The sequence below is a fragment of the Camelina sativa genome, chromosome 15 (assembly GCF_000633955.1).
Source record: "Camelina sativa cultivar DH55 chromosome 15, Cs, whole genome shotgun sequence".
NCBI lineage: Eukaryota > Viridiplantae > Streptophyta > Magnoliopsida > Brassicales > Brassicaceae > Camelina > Camelina sativa.
Window position 1 is genome coordinate 11,812,491 of NC_025699.1, and position 19,871 is coordinate 11,832,361.

General features: G+C 38.2%; 1 protein-coding gene across 1 annotated transcript; it reads right to left on the bottom strand.

Moving 5' to 3' along the window:
• On the bottom strand, positions 1,096-13,251 carry LOC104746491 (non-structural maintenance of chromosomes element 4 homolog B-like). Its single transcript, XM_010467977.2, has 8 exons — positions 13,134-13,251; positions 3,099-3,370; positions 2,929-3,009; positions 2,532-2,790; positions 2,342-2,435; positions 1,904-2,114; positions 1,717-1,808; positions 1,096-1,618 (listed from the first exon to the last, which is right to left on the bottom strand). Exons 1-8 carry the CDS (start codon positions 13,214-13,216, stop codon positions 1,364-1,366), a joined length of 1,347 nt encoding a protein of 448 aa, XP_010466279.1. The 5' UTR covers positions 13,217-13,251; the 3' UTR covers positions 1,096-1,363.

Sequence of the window (19,871 nt, forward strand, 5' to 3'; positions counted from 1 at the left end):
CATATCAAAAGTATATTACTCGCAGACAATTGTACTCAGTACACAAAATATTGTTTGGTTCATACTTTTGAGCAGATTTCAATATTAGAATATATAAAAACTTGGAGAAATAAATACATTTTGGTCATTCATTCAAATAATTGTATATTTGATATAAAAAGAAATATTGTTTATTTTTTTCTCTCCAAATATTGCAGAAGTGTTATATTTTATTTTCCTTTTTCTAATTTTTTTTAAAGTCTGTGTAAAATCATATATTCATATACATCTACCAGAATATATTTAGTAGTCTAAAATAAATTCAATAGAATAGTATTTTATTAAAAAAATCAATAGAATAATAGTATCTTCATAAATTATAATTTTTTGTTGATAGATGAAAATGGTGATTATGTGTAGAATTAAATACTAAATAAATTCCAAAATCTAGTGACGACAAGTAAAGACAAGTAAGTTTGTGTACGTTGTTTTTTTTTTTTGTTTTATTACTAACAATAAAGGCTATTTTCTCTAAAACCGATGTAAAGGGTTTTCCTCGTTTGTGTTGGGTTCGATTTGTTGCATGTGAGACAAGTCGAACAAGACAGTATCGATTTATTATATAAATGCAAAACCAACCCATAGTATTAGTATTAGAGAAAAGTGTTACATAAAAAAAGGATTACTTTTACATATTGCCAAGCTTTCGGTAATTACAAGGAGCCTCACTACATTATGAGAGAAATTATGTAAATATGTAATGTTTTGAGGATATTCGTGCAAAATTTTGGGAGTAGCCAATATGTGAATAAATAAAATCGTCGGGGTTTAGAGAATAGATGACTTGCACCATGGAAAGAACCATTATGGTCGTAGGAATTAAGCATCGGGATGGTGGTACTTCCCCAACACACTCACTAATGATCGGGATTTAACCACTGGAGAGTAGATGACATGCACTATAGAAAGAACCGTCATGGTCTCTTATCTTCATAAACGAATATATTGAAGACATATGAACATTTGGACAATAGATCATTAACTAGTATCTGACCGAGAAGATCAAAAGTGAAATTTACTAAAACTCAAAAGAACAATAATAATTAAAGCCACGAGTTAAGGAGGAAGATGGTCCAAAGTATCAAGTCTGTTCTAATCAAAACACCTCTTAAAACTTCTGTGTTAAACTAAGTAGAAAAGCAAAGGCCCTCTCCCTAATTAACTTCCTAACATCAGTCAAAGTAACAATCCTAATCAGAAACAATCCATTAAGATATTTGCCAACCACATAAATGATGCTTCCTACCAAATCGAAACCACAGGTTAAAAGTTGCTATATACCCTAATGGATTAGTTAAAAGACTTGTCAATTCACGAACCTTCTTCACAAGTGAGTCTTCCTAAGCTTGCATTCCCGGCGATTTTCACTATCTTCATTGTCGCCGCCTTCAATGTCAGTAGAATCTTCCACAACTGTTTCTTCTTGACTCACGAAACCTTGCTTCCTCGACAGGTTTCTTATTGGCTTTGTCTGAGAATCTTGTGAGAGCTTCGATGCCAAGTCACAAGTAGATGAAACGACTTCTGTTTCCCTGTGTGGCATCAGCTCCTCTCCCACTGCCACCATTTTGCTCATTGGCTATACAACAACAATCATCAAATCAAAAACTCATTAGAGCTAACTAATTAATATACACCACTAAGAGAATTATTGAAATAGAACTAATTAATCTGTACCTCCCAATCTTTGTAATCAAATCTAAGTACATAATGATTGTGAACGACCTCCCCTGACATCACCTGGTTCGCAGCAGGAGCATTCCTCGGCTCTAAGGACAAATCAGGAAAGCAAGATAAACTGTAAATAAACCTTTTTTTTTTATAAATCAAATACCAAAACAAGACAAGAAAAGGTCAATCTTACCAACAAAATGAGAACCATTTTGATCAACATTGTTCTCAACTCGTCCATCTTTCACCAAGAACGATAGTGCAAACACATTCTCTACCGTCTGAGCAAATGATTTCCTATTGAGCACCAAATTTTCAATCTTGACACGTTTATTTTTCCGCAAGATGTTAAACATTATTGCCATGTTTTTGTCTGTATCAGTTTTCTTTTCAGTATTATCAACCTGAAAGGATATCAAAAGTAGCCAAATCAGCACTCACTGATACATGAATCATCAAATCAATCACAAACTAATAAGTAATATGGAAACAGAGATTTTAATACATCAAGCATGCAATTACACGCAGCTTAGTATGCAGAGTAAATCAAAAGATGCATAAATTTGGGAACTACACAGTCAACTTTGCTCCAGAGACAAAAGATTACTGAAACTTTCAGAACATTACTCACCTCCTCTGGCCTAACCCCTGCACCAGGCTTTGTACGTTTTCTGTTTCCCACTGCCCTTTTCCTTTGTTTCAATTCAGTATCCATAGGACCTATCCTAAAAGAGATACAAAACAAGAAAACAATAATTAAAAGCAATTAGTTCAGATACCTAACATAAAAGCACTTGTAATGAGAGAAAGAGAGAACTCACATTGTAGAACAACCACATGAAACCAAAACCGTAGAGCAGACAGCAAACCCAAGGTCCTTCCACTTCATCGACACTTGCCTATTTTCTTCATCAGCATCAATTCTTAAAGACGTTTTCCCAAACCCATTGGTCAAGGCATTAACAAACTCAGCTGGAGAAACACCACCATGAGCAGATTGAGATTTCACTGACGAAACCACGTTATCCACTAAATCCAAAAGCGCCTCCGCGTCAGCAACTTGCTCTCTAGGCTTCTGAACTGCAAAAATAACAGCACCAAATAAAATCAGTACAAAAATAAACTACCTTTGGTAATTACTACATAGTACACACAAAATAAGAAACATCTCCTCTTAATTTTAAGACCAAGACATATAAAGAACAAAAATAAAATTACCTTTCTGGTGCAAATTTTCAACCTTATTAATGATACGGTTGAACTTGTCAGAATCAACTTTGGTCAAATCATCTTTAGCATCTATTCACACCAAACCAAACACAGTTATGTCAGAAAGAAAGATAGAAAAACACAAACACACAAAAGTAGAAAGAAGCGAGAGACAGTGCCTTTAATCTCGTGGGTAAGAGCTAGGTATTGAGATCTTATAGCTCTACGATCATCAATCCCTTGTTCTTCCCCCTCATGAATCGGCGGCTCTTGAGACCGTGTTACTGAATCAGTTACGGTTTTACTCTGCTTCTCCTTTTTCACGATCTTAGGTCTCTCCGACGACGACGACGGTTCATCGGCTTCTCTTCTCCTGCTGCGATCTCCGGTCGATTCCGCTTCCCGCTTCACCGAGTTTCTCATGATGATCGTCTCAGGAAAAGAAAAGAAACTGAGAAACAAAACGTGGAAGAGGTTATTAAAGAAGAATATAAATAAAACCCTAACGGCGGCGAGAAGATGAAGAGACGTCGATGATTTTTCCCGCCGAGAAATAAAGATAAAAAGGAAATTAGTATTTTTATAGAGTTCTCGTGCCCTCGAAGTCTTTTGACCATATTATTTTGTTGACTTCCCAGAGTACATAAAAAAAAATTTAATAACCAAAACTGTGTAACAATTTTTTTATTTTTTTTGGTATCAAATATTTTAAGTAAATGTTAACTAGCTACTCTTATAGGAAAAAAAAAAAAACCTAATCCAAGACGATCATGATATCTAACACCGTCGCTTCCAACACCAACCAATGAGAGTAGTGACGTGAGCATTGGTTCATGCTCACTGTCACTGAGAATCGTTTGATCGAAATCCCGTTTCCTTCTTCAGCGTGACCCATGCTCTGCTGCTCTCATGGTTGGTCCCGATCGAGATCTACTTCGTTGGTGGGTTACTACAGTCAACATGTGGATACTTGATTCACGGTCTGGAAAGTTGCGTCAGGGTCCAAGTATGCCAGTGGCTCGCTATATAATAGGTGTAGGGGACTAGTTAATGGGAAGATTTACGTGTTTAGAGGATGTGATGAGGTATAGCCAAGTGATAGTTTATGATCCGGTATAGCCAAGTGATAGTTTATGATCCGAGAGATGGTACATGTGACAAGGTTGAGACACCATGTGGGCACTATCGCCGTAAATGTGTGTGTGCGTGTGTGATAGATAATGTGATACTATATTTATAACTCTCCTCTTGTGATTGGAGAGTTGTTAATAGTTTGAAACTTGACAAGTATTGTGTTATATAAATCAAAGTCGCAATGCGTGAATATATACAATGGAAAGTTGGTGATTTTTTTAGGCAACGTTCTTGGGAAGTAAAGAAGAAGAGGGACATTTTGTTGTGGAATAATCATAGAAGTGGAGCAGAGATTTTAGTATTATATATTTATATTGTCCTCTATTGAGGGGCAGCTGAATTCAATTGTTTTATACATTGACGTTGATAAAGTAGATGGGACCAAAATACGTAAACATAAACAAAAGATGTTCTCCACTGAAAATGCATCACAGCTCTGTCGGTGACACGATGCTGTGGAGAGTCCCAGAGGTCTGATTAGCTGATGTGGCATGAAGTCCTGATGTGGAGAAAGATTGTTGGACAAAATGACGAACCATGGGATTTGGAAGGAAGAAGCAATCATGATATACTCGAAGATATTGAGAGTATATCTCGTTAAGAGAATAAGGAAGTAATATTCTTGGAGATCAAGGATATTTCCTTATTGTTATGATGCACAAAGATTTAGGTTAGAAATCTTGTGTGCGAGTATAAAAAGACGAGGGCTAGCCGCGAAAAGAGTTAGCACTCGTGGGGTAAAAGTTTGTGAGATTTGTAACCTTCAAGCATTCATAAAAAGACTTAGAATATGAGTGTGTTTTAAACTCTTTTAGATCTACACAGGGTGTTGTGTTAGATAGTTAGGAGAGTGGGCTTTGTTTCAAGTCTTGTAAGGAACGAGAGTTTTCATATAAGATTGAATAAAAAGCGTTTGCTTGGCGCATTTCCAAGCGGGTTATTTGAGTTGTGTGTTCTTTATACCTTAATAGTTGGTATCAGAGCAGACACCTGATAAAAAGTTCTGGTATCCTTTTTCAACATGTGAGATCTTGCGACAAGGGTATGGAGAAATCACTGGATTTTGTTGCGGTTTAAACACCATTGAAACTCGATCCTGAGTGCTTTGGTTTTTGGAAAGTCTCAATCAAGCAGGCCATCTCAAGCATCGACATGGAAGCTTGGTTTGCGGTGGAAGACGGCTGGTCACATCCTACGGAGAAGAATGAGGAAGGAGAACTGGTTCCTAAGCACATGCAGAAATGGACATCAGAAGAAAAAGCAAAGTCCAAACATAACTCACAGGTATTGTCAGTTATCTTCAAGTCTCTGCCTAGGGACATCTTCAATCAAGTTCAAGGATGTGTAGCAGCCAAGGAAGCATGGGATATTTTGGTCGTCACATTTGAAGGCACATACAGGGTTAAACGCATAAGGCTGGACAATCTTGCATCAGATTTTGAAAACTTGCACATGACTGAAACTGAGTCAGTGGCTGATTACAGCAGTCGGTTGAGTGGTATTGCGCAAGAAGCTGTAGTTTTGGGGAAACGGTACAAGGACAAGAAGCTGGTGAAAAAAATTCTTAGAAGTCTGCCTGACAAGTTTCAACCACACAGGTCTGCTATAGACGTGTCTCTAAATTCTGATGAGCTCAAATACAATCAGGTGGTTGGGATGATGCAGGCGTTTGAGATACAGCTGAAGGTGGGCTTGTTAGTTAAGAAGTACTTTCGCAAGATGGAAAGAGGTCAGCGGAAGGGAACAACATCGCTCACACGCTCACAAAAACTGATATGATAAGGAGATCAGGAAAAGTGACAAGTAGGAGCGACAATGTGCTGAGTGTGAGGGATATGGACACTACAAGTCTGAGTGTCTAAACAACAAACGTAAGAGTTCTCTGCAGTGTTATGGGTGTAAGGGTTATGGTCATACTAAGTCTGATTGTCCTTTACGTGAGAACAAGCAGAAATCTTACATTACTTGGAGTGAAAGCGATTCAGATAAAGAATACAGCAAAGGTGAGATTCTGAACAGCTTTGTGGTACTGCTGGGTGTCATTGAGGAAGACGAAGAATATAAGGTGTTGGTAAAAAATGAAGATATAGATGAGAAGGTTGACTCTGACTCAGATGGAGAGTAGGCTGATTTATTGGCAGAAGATCAGATAGAGCTTCTCATCAAAACAGTGTTGCAAAAGACTGAAGACAACACCTAGCTGACTTCCGAGAGGGATACACTACAACTGAATATTATAATGATTTCTAAAGAACTAACTGAAGAGAAGGCTAAGACTCTGCGACTTGAGAAGCAGTTAGAGGAACAACTGAAGAACATCAGGATGCTGAGTAAGGGAACTAAAGATCTGGATAGATTATTTAGTACTGGAAGATCAAGAAACTTGAAGTGGGGTCTGGGTTATCAAGGAACAAACACTGGCACGACTACTCAATTTGTCAAAGGGTTGGAATCTGAGCCTAAACTGAAAGCGAAGATATTCCCTACAATGACTAGTCCATATGGTCAGCGTCCTGGGAAAGAGAAGATATTCCCTACAATGACCAGTCCGTATGGTCAACGTCCTGTGAAGCAGAATCCGAACTCCAAAGGATGAGTATGCAGACTGGATTACCTACAAGCAGCCATATGCTCCAAACAGTTATCAGCAGACAGCTCAGAGACCTATCCAGCTCAGCAGAAGAAGAGGATGCTGGTACTGTGGGCATCTGTACCATTATAAGGCCCAGTGCTACAAATTTTGGAATCGTGTGTCAAATCTGATGCAAAATGGTATGTTCTATCCAACTGTAAGAAGAAACAATCAGGGGTATGTCAGGAAAGAGGATCTCTATTGTCAAGTGGCGTACACAGCCGAAAGAACAGAAGTTGATCAGGCCAAGTGGTACTTTGACAGTGGATGTTCCAGGCATATGACAGGTGCCTTTGACAATCTATCCCATATAGAAGATGTTGCTGGAGGAAGAGCTACTTTTGGTGATGGAGGAAAAGGAACAATCCGAAGAAAGGGTACAACTGGTGGTGAATCTCAACCACATCTAAATGATGTTTTCTTGGTCGATGGCTTGAAGGAAAATCTGATCAATGTCAGTCAGCTGTGTGATGAAGGCCTGGATGTCACTTTTACCAAGAAGGATTACAAGGCAGTTGATCAACAAGGATCTGTTCGGCTCAGAGGAAGGAGATCTGGTAATAACTGTTACATATGGAAATCAGCGATGTAGTGCTTCAACATGACCACTGAGTTGAACACAGAGCTGTGGCATCAGAAACTTGGTCACTTGAATATTCGCACAATGATGAATCTGGCTAATCAAGAAGTTGTCCGTGGATATCCTAAGCTGAAGGGTGATCCACATTTCATATGCGGTCCATGCAACAAGGACAAGCAGGTCAAGGCATCTCATGGGTCATTGTCAGAAATTCGAACTAGTCATACACTTCAACTGGTTCATATGGATCTGATGGGTCCTATACAAGTTCAAAGTATATTTGGGCGACGGTTCACTTTTTTCATGGTTGATGACTACACTCGTTACACCTGGGTGCGATTTCTACGTGACAAATATGATACTCTTGAATGTTTCCGCATACTTGCCTTGCAGATCAAGAGTGAGAAGTGCTCTATCCAAACTATTCGTAGTGATCATGGAGGAGAATTTCAGAATGACAGGTTTGATCAATTCTATGGCCATCAAGGCATTATTCATCAATACTCTGCCCCAAGAACACCATAGCAGAATGGAGTTGTGGAGCGGAAGAACAGAATAATGCAAGAAATGGCACGGGCTATGCTGCATGGAAATCAGGTTCCTCATCGGTTCTGGGACGAAGCTGTTAACACCACCTGTTACATCATCAATCGAGTGTATGTCCGACCAAAGACCAATAAGACTCCCTATGAGCTGTGGAAAGGGAAGTCTACTACAGTAAGCTACTTTCATGTCTTTGGATGTCTCTGCTATATTCTGAATGACAAGGATCAGTTGAGTAAATTTGACTTCAAGAGTGATGAAGGGATCTTCTTTGGTTATTCTGGACATAGCACTACATTCCGTGTCTACAACAAACGCACACAATCTGTATAAGAAACTGTCAATGTTGTTTTTGACGATACCTCGTTTCAACGGGTCGCTATCATCTCAGACAAGGACATGGTAACTGATGATGAGAAGCAAGAGCAAGAACCTGCAACTCATGGTGACTCGATCAGCCCTATGTCATCATCGTATGTTCTTCCTTCATCTTCTCAGGTTCATCGGAATCACTCCTCTAGTGATGTTATCGGTGTGATTCAGGGGGTAGAGTTACCAGAGGAAAGCAGATTGATTTTGCTCAACTGGCTGGAAATAAACAAAAGGCTGTTGTTCCTAAGACTGTTTCTCAGGACTCTGATGTTGTTCAATTTGTCTGTTTCGTTTCAGCTATTGAGCCAAAGAATCACAAGGAGGCACTTCGCGACAAGTTCTGAGCTGCTGCAATGCAAGATGAGAGGGAACAATTTGAGCGGAGTAATGTGTGGGAACTCACTAAACGCCCTGCTAATGTCAATGTAGTGGGAACAAAGTGGATCTTCAAGAATAAGAGTGATGCCAGTGGATGCATTATGAGAAACAAATCCAGATTGGTGGCTCAAGGTTACTCTCAAGTTGAAGGAGTTGATTTTGATGAGACTTTTGCTCCAGTAGCAAGGTTAGAATCAATCATATTCATGTTTGGGATGGTATGTGCTCTAAAGTTCACATTGCATCAGATGGATGTTAAAAGTGCCTTCCTGAATGAAATAATACAAGAAGAGGTCTTTGTTGAGAAACCAAAAGGCTTTGAGAACTCACAACATCCTGAGCATGTGTACCGGCTCAAGAAAGCATTGTATGGTCTTAAGCAGGCACCGAGAGCGTGGTATGAGAGGTTGACTACTTTTCTTCTGGATCAAGGATACAGTCGAGGAAATGTAGACAAAACGCTGTTTGTTCTTAACAGTGACAACAATCTGATGTTTGTTCAGATCTATGTCGATGACATTGTCTTTGGTTCAACTTGTCAACTTTTGGTTAAACAATTTGTGGAAAGTATGTCACATGAATTTGAGATGAGTATGGTGGGAGAGCTAAAATATTTTCTGGGTTGCATGTTGAACAATCAGCTGATGGGATTTTCGTGTCTCAAAGCACCTATGCCAAAGAGTTGGAACAACGGTTTGGATTAGGGAAGAGTAAAGAAGCAAAGATTCCTATGGGCACCAATGACAAGCTCTCAAAAGATGAAGGAGGGTAGGATGTGGATAAGTGACTATATAGAGGTATGATTGGAAGCCCGCTATATCTGACAGCGAGTCGTCCAGACATATATCTGTCAGTGGGGATCTGTACACGCTATCAAGTCAAGCCCAAGATGTCACACTTACTAGCGGTTAAAAAGATCATCAAGTACATCAAAGGGACAGTGAACTTTGGTATTTTCTACACCAAGGATACCAACACCAGCCTGAGTGGATACTGTGATGCTGATTGGGCAGGATCTATGGATGATCGTCGTAGTACAAGTGAAGGATGTTTCTTCATGGGCAACAACCTGATATCATGGCATAACAAGAAGCAAAACAGTGTCTCCCTATCAACCACTGAGGCTAAATACATTGCCTTGGCAGCTGTTGCACACAGCTCCTGTGGATGCCGCAAATGTCCTCTGACTATAGTATGGATTCTAGTACTCTTCTAATTCATTGTGATAATTTGAGTGCAATAAACATATCAAAGAATCCTGTTCAACATTCACGATCTTAACACATTGATATTAGACACCATTTTGTTCGTGAATTAGTTGAGGCGAAACTGATTGAGATTGACCATATGAGCACTGATTTTCAGTTAGCTGATTTGTTTACTAAGCCTTTGGATTTTAACAGATTTGTAAATCTGAGGAAGTCAATTGGTATTTGTGAGTTCTAAGCTGTGCTGATCTAAGGCAGGGACATGCGCTAGGACAAATCATGGAAATCCTAGAATATATAGAAGATCAGCACTCTGAAAGCAACTGTGGTAAATAGCTGCCGGTCTGTCCATCCTGTTAAAAGTTGTCATGCTTTAAGGAGGTCAAAGAGCTGTGAAGAGGCATGAGCATACACCTTCAGGAAGAAATTTCCTGTTGGATGGCAAGTTTGAAATCAATGACTGGCAAAATCAAGTGATGTCACTAACCTTCAAGGCGGTGCAAAAGCTAAGAGAAGGCTGAATAAAAAAAAATGCTCTTCAAAGAGATTATCTCCAGCTGCCTTAACATGTTGGGATGGACTGTAGACTAAATGCATGCCAGTGTGAAAGACTACCCACATGCAACATGTTCCTTGATCTTCAACAATTCAAGAGGTTATGATAGTTCCTGGCAAATGTTCTGAGCATATGATTAACACATCACAGGTATGGTTGTTCTCTTGTAACTGGTGTGACTTTATTTAATAATAAATAAATAAAAACTTGCTCACATGTGTCTATTGCTCGGTCTGGGTCCATGTATGTTCACCATAAGTGGATGTGTGTATCTTGTTCTTAGGTTCATGAACATGTTGGGAAACTAAAAAAATAATAATAGGAGGAGAAAGGATGTGATTTATTCGAATCTTAACATTAATGTGAGTGTGTGATTTGGCAAGTGAACAAAAAAAAAGAAGGGAAGGTTCGGTGTACACTAATGGTTAATTGAGTGGTTTTCAGGACTGCTATGGTTAACGGGCCGGGCCTTTACAGCCCATTAGATCACACGAAGGTGTATAAAAGAGAGCGGCTAGGGTTTTGGTGTTTTCCTCTTCATCCTTGCGATTCAACTCTCTGTCGATTAAGCCTCTATCCTCTCTTCTCCTTTGTTTTTTGTGGTCTAACCTCTAATCACCATGAAATCAATCTTTACCGGCTTCCACTATGACTCTAGCTCGGATGAGGAACTTCACACTTTGCCATCAGCACTGCCTCCACCGTCTCCTCAGGTTCCGATTGATCCGACCACAGCTATGGTCGTCTACGAGCCACGCGACGAGTTGACTTCAGCGACCCCAACACCGGAGAATCCACTTCCCATGCTTGCTTTCATCGAGGTGGACCACAAGACATGCGACTCTTCGTCTTCTCCACCAAGGGAGGTGCCATCTCAGTTTCCGGTGGTTGATCTCACCGGTGATGTTCCCAAGCCTGCTCTGTCAGGTCAGGGAGTCTCGTCTCGTCTGCGCAAGAGACAGCCGATTGTTGATGCCGACAGCCGTGATTCCAAGCGTCTGTTTCTCGCCAAGGATAAGGGCGTTTCCTCTTCTCGTGGCGCCTCTTCCAAGGAATTTGACTCAAAACGGTTCACGTCCTCTAAAGCTGCTCGTCGATATGGGTTCTTTGTCTCTCGAACCCTTGCCCCTGAAGCTTGCTACTCTCTCGGAGTGGATGATAAGGCTAGGGAGCTGATCGATCAGGCTGGGCTGTTGAAAACCGTCTCTCAAGTTGGTTCTTTTGATTTGGATGTTGTATATGAATTTTGGGCAAATCTTCATGCGGTGAAGATTGAGGGTGACTCGGTTGATGTCCTTGTTCGCGATTGGGTGTATTAATTCTCTCCTAGTCAAATCAATGCCCTGTTTGGTCTACAATCCGTTGATGTGCGCGAGCAACGATTGTTGACAGCTGCTATCCTAGAGGAGGATCTGGCACTTTTTCTATCTGGTGGAAGGTGAAGTCCTGCAAGCAGTTGGTGTCAACGACGATCAAGAACCCGGTCATCAAGGATCTGCATAAGATATGATGTAGCAACTGGTCTCTAGTGAACACCGGTTATATCTCGACGAACAGAGCAATGGTGATCTATATGATCATGCATCGCATTCCGTTCAACTTTGGGAGGATGATCTACAATCAGATCATACAGTTGGGTCTGCAAGCTCAATCTGGCTTCCGGTTGCCATTTCCCAGCCTCATCTATCAGCTCTTGGAAGCTCAGCGACCTGTTTCGAGTCTTCGGCCACAAGACAAGAAGAAGACCAAGGGGAAGAAGACTGCTTCACTTCCTACGGAGCCTGTCCTTCGGAGTGGTTTGTCTGCAAAGCACAAAGCTATCTGGTTGGCCATCAAGATTCTGGAAGACGCCTTGGATGCTGGTAAGTAGTTCTCTCTCTGCTTGTTTTCTTTATGGCATATCATATTGATTGTTGGACAAGATGACGAGCCATGGGATTTGGAAGGAAGAAGAAATCATGATATACTTGAAGATATTGAGAGTATATCTTGTTAAGAGAATAAGGAAGTAATATTCTTGGGGATCAAGGATATTTCCTTATTATTAGGATGCACAAAGATTTAGGTTAGAAATCTTGTGTGCGAGTATAAAAAGACGAGGGCTAGCCGCGAAAAGAGTTAGCACTTGTGGGGTAAAAGTTTAAGAGATTTGTAACCTTCAAGCATTCATAAAAAGGCTTAGAAGATGAGTGTGTTTTAAACTCTTTTAGATCTACACAGGGTGTGTTAGATAGATAGGAGAGTGAGCTTTGTTTCCAGTCTTGTAAGGAACGAGAGTTTTCATATAAGATTGAATAAAAAGTGCTTGCTTGGCGCGTTTCCAAGCGGGTTATTTGAGTTGTGTGTTCTCTATACCTTAACACTCACGTCTAAGCCAATATGGTTCACAAATGTCTCCGCCAAGATGGTTCTCTAAAAGTGTATTGAACAAAAAAGGGGATTTAGATGGAAATATATATATCCTAAACGAAGATATATAAATCCTAAACAAAGAAAGGATTGAACCTCTGAAGTCTGAAGCAAAAGAAAAGGATTTAGAGAGATCACTTACACAAATGAATAAAAAAGATTTACTTAAACTGCATCCACAATTGGTTTAGGTTCTGTAGACCTTGAATTATCACAAGTCAATGCATATTAGCCTATAAATCTGACTTCAAACTCGAAAAAACTCGAAATCAATTCCTAGATTTCGTTCACATAATCAAATTCGACATCAAATTGGAACCCCGATCCAGATAACAAAGGATTTTTCTCAAATAAGAAAGGTACCATAAATATGAGGAAAAAAAGATGTTTTTTTTTGCTTACCTACAGTGCCTTCTGCTGCTATTTCCGATCAGAACTTCAATTGGTTTCGTTGATTTTGATTCCCTTTTGATAAATCGATTCATGCGATTTTTTTCCTCGTTCGTTCGTGAGAGAGAGAGTAGAACAAATGAAGAAAAGAGAAAGGAAAAAAAAAAAAAACAGAACAAAGCCAATACATTATTGACACGTAGGTGTCTCTGGATATCTAAAATGGTATGGGCAGATACACAGGTCTCTGAATAATTATGATTAAAACTTTCTTTTTTTCATTTTAGTATTAAAAAACTAATAGACATCCCAAAGGTATAACCGATGGAAATGCTCTTAATAGCTGAGAAAATGAAATGAAACAATGGGTGATACTTGATACAGGGAAAATGAAGTATAAGTTGAGTTATATCATTTTGCTCATGTAGCTGCATTTTGTGTAGAGATCATCACTTTATGATGTATTTCCATGACTCAGGACAAGACGAAACGAACCAACTATCAAGGAACAATTGTACATGTTTGATGGTTCTGTTTGGCTATTGATGTTTCTTCATTAAGGTTGGGAGTGCGTTCTGTTTTTGGCTTATGTATCTTCATTAAGCTTAGGACTTAGGAGTGCACTTTTGGATCCATATACCATATCTTTAATCTGCAGCTGCATTAAATGGTTTAGCTGGTCCACTCCATGGTTTGGCTAATCAGGTAAGCCATCTTATTTATCACCTGAATGAACTTGTTCGAAAATATAAGTGAGAGTTCCAAGAATGACCCTTATAAACTAAACTTATGATATTCAACCAAGAATTTTGCAATCTTAGTCTGCTTTTTTTTTTGCATGGTCTTGTTGAATGAAGTTTTTCTGTGGATCAAATCAGTTATCAAGGAATATGGAGAAAATATAGCAAAGGAACAGCCATAAGATTATGTCTGGAAAACATCAAACAATGGCAAGTTAAACAAAATTACATGCTATGCTTACCCCTTTGACAAGCTTACATGCTCTGCATTTTGAAGTGTGTTTCTCCTCTTCCTGAGCTGTGGGCTGTGACAGTGGGGAGTTTCTTTTCTTTTTTGGTATGTTGAAGATGCGAAGGAGTTTTAATGGTTCTATTGACATTTGATAATGAAGTCCTCAACTGATTTATTTTGGGTGTTACTTTATGTTGTTGGAATTCAGGTGAGGCTTTAATTTTATTGATTCTTCTTACGAATGTTCTCACTTCTCAAGTAGTTAGTGAAAATTGAGAACTTCACCTCCTTACTTGTTGGTTAAATGTGTTTTTGGATTGTTGTTACCTCCAAATCCTAGTTCCTAAGTGATGTTTCCTCAACTCATCATATCGTCTCTCGAACCTTAATATTAAAACCTATGTCGGGGTTTCCATCTGAATTCTATGTATTTGTTTTTTTATTGTATCCAGTTTTAAGTTAAAAAATATACTTAATTTAATGATAACTAATGAAAAGAGAAAAGTTTGTGAGAATCTAAACTTAGATTAATATTATTTTTAATATTATCTAAAGTTTAAGACATTGATTTGAGTATTACTCAGAGATGCCCTTATACTGTTATTTATTTCCAATATTTTGTCATTCAAGTTGCAAAAGCACAATCGTATTTGATCTTGTTTTGAGCTAATATAATGCTTCGTTTTGACTTTTTTCATCTTTCTTTCTGCTACAGTTAAACGTTCTTCTTTTATAACAAAGCTGTCACGTTGTGACTAACAATAACATACGTTATGTAGTTTTCTAGCTTTAATTTAATCAACTTATGTATGATGGGTTTTTTTGAAATTTAAGTTCTGAGTTTAGTAGGTTACTTTGTCGATCATGTTTCTTAAAAACACTAGTATAGTAAACAAGACCAGGGTTTGAATTTGTAATTTGAAACCATTTCATAATAAATAAATTTAAAAAAGAGATAAGTAAACAGTACATTTAAAGACATGAATATTGTTAAACTAAGGAAAAAAAAGATATTTAAGAATACCTCACATCAAAGATAGCTCTTTTTTTTTTCTTTCTTTTTTTTTGGTTTGGTATATGTGCTCGATCACTCGAGCTCGTAGTCACAAGCACTGACCCATGCTTGAATTCTACCAACGAGCCACTAGCGACAAGCACGTTTACCTTCAAATACAATTGCTATTATCCTTTGTTCTTGTGATAATTAATCAATTAATGAAAACTAAACGTAGAGAGATAGCTAGCGTGAATCAAATCAAAACTTTTAAATTGTATAGTCAACTCATGAAAACATAAACACATCAACACTTTTCAATTGTAAAGTCCAACTCATCAAAACATCAACACTTTTCAGTTGACAAATCAAGTCATCAACACAAATGATCTACACCCAGGACTCTCACTTAGAAACAAAACCCTCACCCTTTTCTATTAAAGATGCCAAAAGTCTTACAAGGTTTTTTTTCTTTTTTTTTTTAACGTTCTAGAGAGATGAGTTTCTAAGTGCTAGACCCTCTATATTTAAGGGATTTCGTGCCTCTCCCAAAGCTATCAACTTTCCTAAAATCAAGAGGAAATATTTTATTTAACTTTATTCTTTGTTAAACGAATATTTCCTAATCCCATTAAATCTTCTAAATATCTCCAAGCTTCCTTTTTCTTCGTGCTTTACCTCCAAGTAATATCCCAAACCGTGCCTTAAGTATATCTTCACAAATCTTCAAAACCGAGACATAAAGACAAAATCAACAGACCTCTGATGCTCTTTTGTAGCACATAGGCTTGAACATACATCAGATGTCTGTGCCGAAACAGAAGCTTGTGCAGATATATTTTGTACAGCTTTCTGAACTTCATCTTTAACTTGAGCTTGCCCACATACACTTACATTCTCCCCCTTTTTTACTGAGCTTTATAACTCAAGCACAACACTTCATGATTCTTGGAAATCCATAACACAACCCCTTGAAGACTCCTCCAAAATCAGACAACATCTTGGAAACTCCCCCATAATCAAGAATCTAATTCTTCTTACACCATCTCCCCCTGCTTGAGTGGTAAAACTCATTAAAAAAACTTTAAATATCTTGAAATATCAACCATCAGCACAAGACTTTGATCAGTCGTCAAACAGACAGTTATCATTCTTCTTATTATCTGGTCTGGGAGACGTCATATTTTGGCTCAACATCTCGGTCTCCAACGTTTTTTCCATTGACCTGAATCTTGGAATTCCTCATGCGCATGTCTTAGATGTTGTTTCTTGCTTTGAACACCTCTCTGATTCCTTGAGTAGCCACTGTCAAAATACAAACATCTGTCCCTTGATGCATGTTTTATGTAGTCTTCAGGACAATATAAATCATGCTTCTTGATCCAAACTTGATTGAATCTTTGACCCTCTTTGTAATATTTTTTCCTTCTCATGACTTGTGTTACACTCTTCAAGAACTTGTAGCACTGAGCTTTGATATGACCAGCTTTCCTACAATACCAACAACCAATCACTCTTCTTTTAAGGTTGTTGTGTACAGACGCCTGCCAAGATTTCAGCCGGTTGTCACCTGTCTCCTTGCTGACAAACACGTTTCGGACCTTTGATGGAGATATGCAGACACTTGAATCTACAAATTTTGAAGCCAAAGTTTCTCCTTTAACAAATTGAGTAGTTGCACCAGAATCACCTCCATGGTAACCCAAACCCCATCTGACATTACATGTTCTACCAGTTGTCAGAATCTTGTCAAGATCCTTAGTTCCTCTGCTCAACATCTTGATGCTTCTTAACTGATCTTCTAAATGTTTTTCTAAATCACAAGACTTTACTTTCTCCAGAGCTAGATCTTCTTCCAGATTTGAAATTTTGCTTACCAAGTCGTTCTTCTCTGTGACAAGCCTTTGATTTTCCTTTTCTCTTTGTATCAGATCTTTCCTCAAAGTATTGATCAGATCATTCAGCGATAAATTAAGTTCTTTTTCTGCTGGCTCAGAGTCCTGATTCGTATAACAAGTTGTTCCATTATCAGACTTCAGTTCCAACTTATCAGCAGCAAGTTTCATTGAGCCACAAAGAGCAACAAACTTTGACTTGTTTGTATGAGGCTTTTGTGTGTTTTTCTTCCTTTTTGGTGAATGCAGACTCTTGATCCCTTTCTTCCTCACTGAAGGACAATCTGATTTAAAATGACCAAAGCCCTGACAAACATGACACTGAACCTTATTCCTTTTCTGTTCGGCTGTAATCTTCAAACTTTTGCGTCCTTTGTTCACCACAAGACTCTCAAGTTCTTCCTTTTTACGAGTCTTTGTGTTTTCTTCACTATCACAGACTGAACAAACATCAATCCCTTGTGTGTTCTTACCTACATCAGACGATAAGTACTGCAACTCATAGCTCATCCGTCTACTGGTTACCTCAACAAAAGACATATTGTCTATATCAAGAGCAACATCCATCGCAATTTTCACAGGACGATATCTATGGGGTAAACCCCTCCACAATTTCTTGACCAACTTCATGTTTTTGTAATTCTTTTCAATAGCTCTAGATTCATTCGCAATAGCATATATTCTACCACTAAAAGCAGTAATGTTCTCAAACTCATACATCCTAAGATTCTCAAACTTAGAAGCAAGAATATCTAACCTTGTGCGTTTCACACTTGTTGTACCTTCAAAGATATTTTGCAGAATCTCCCAAGCCTCTTTAGCAGATGTACAACCTTGAATCAATGAGAACTGATCCCTGCGAACGCCACAAAATATCGCTGAAAGTGCCAGTGACTTGAGTGTGGACAATGCTTTGTCAGATTTTGACCACTCTATTTTGGGTTTTTCAACAGTCACCTGATTCCCGTCAGAATCTACAACAACCACCTGTTTTGGCGACTCCCATCCACATTCAACTGCTGTCCATGCATCTACATGAATTTCTTTAATTCTATGCATCATCAACACCTTCCACCTCCCATAATGATTTGGATCTAACATCAATAAGTCGTTTGCCATGAATAACATTGACTGTGCCTCCATGTTCTTCTTCCCAAGATCTTCACCCATTGGTTGAGTTAGACTCTGCACAGATGCCTGCTCTGATACCACTTGTTAGTGTAGAAGAGACAAGAGACACACAATTTTTAACGAGGTTCAGCAAATGGCTACGTCCTCAATCTTTGTTGGAAATACTTCTTGAACATAATTACAATTAGTGTTCAATATTGGACTTACACAACCCTAAGATCTTCTCTTAGCTTGTTCCCAATTTCTTTCCAACCCACTAAGAGATCCCTAAGATCAACACAAATGATCTACACCCAGGACTCTCACTAAGAAACAAAAGCCTCACCCTTTTCTCTCAAAGATGCCAAAAGGCTTACAAGGTTTTTTCTCTTTTTTTTTTACATTCTAGAGAGATGAGTTTCTAAGTCCTAGACCCTCTATATTTAAGGAATTTCGTGCTTCTCCCAAGGCTATCAACTTTTCTAAAATCAAGAGAAAATATTCCATTTAACTTTATTCTTTGTTAAACGAATATTTCCTAATCCCATTAAATCTTCTAAATATCTTCAAGCTTCTTTTTTCTTCGTGTTTTACCTCCACGTAATATCCCAAAACGTGCTTTAAGTATATTCACAAATCTTCAAAACCGAGACATACAGACAAAATCAATAGACCTCTGATGCTCTTTTGTAGCACAGAGGCTTAGCATACATCAGATGTCTGTGCCGAGACAGAAGCTTGTGCAGATATATTTTGTACAGCTTTTTGAATTTCATTTTCAACTTGAGCTTGCCCACATACATTTACAGTTGTTGTTTTTAAGCCCCGCTTCAAAGTCGGAATGCATGAATATATACAATGGGAAGTTGGTGATTTTTAGGCAACGTTCGTGGGAAGTAAAGAAGAAGAGGGACATTTTGTTGTGGAATAATCATAGAAATGGAGCAGAGATTTTAGTATTATATATTTATATGGTTTGTCCTCTAGTGAGGGGAAGCTGAATTCAATTGTTTTATACATTGACGTTGATAAAGTAGATTAGACCATATTTTCAGTGTTGTACTGTTATTTATTTCCAATATTTTGCCATTCAAGTTGCAAAAGCATTATCGTGCTCTTTGTTCTTGTTTTGAGCTAATATATAATGCCTCGTTCTGATTTTTTTTTTCATCTTCTTTTCTGCTACAGTTAAACTTCTTTCTTTTATAACAAAGCTGTCACGTTGTGACCAACTACATATACGTTATGTAGTTTTCTAGCTTAATTGTAAGTTTGTGAAATCTAAGTTCTGAGTTTAGTAAGTTACTTTGTCGATCATGTTTCTTAAAAACTTTAGTATATAGTAAACAAGACCAGCGTTTGAATTGGTAATTTGAAACCATTTCATCATTCAAAAAAAAAGAGATAGTTTAATATTGTCAAACTAAGGAAAAAAAAAAGGTATTTAAGAATACCTCACATCAAATAAATACCTTTTTTTTTTCTTTCTTTTTGTTTTGGTTTGGTACGTGTGCTCGATCACTAGAGCTCGTAGTCACAAGCACTGACCCATGCTTGAATGCTACCAACGAGCCACTAGCGACAAGCACGTCTACCTTCAAATACAAATATTATTATCCTCTCTTCTTGTGATAATTAATCAATTAATGAAAACCAAACGTAGAGAGATATCTAGCGTGATCCACATCAAAACTTTTCAATTGTAAAGTCAACTCATCAAAACATAAACATATCCAACCTTTCCAATTGTAAAGTCAACTCATCAAACCATAAAGAAGA

Coding starts and splice junctions, on each gene's coding strand:
- LOC104746491 (XM_010467977.2), bottom strand. CDS start 13,216: ATGAATCGATTTATCAAAAGGGAATCAAAATCAACGAAACCAATTGAA. Junction 3,371..13,133: donor AGCAGCAGAAGGCACTGTAG/GTAAGCAAAAAA, acceptor TTTGTTTCTCAG/TTTCTTTTCTTTTCCTGAGA. Junction 2,115..2,341: donor CAGGGGTTAGGCCAGAGGAG/GTGAGTAATGTT, acceptor ATATCCTTTCAG/GTTGATAATACTGAAAAGAA.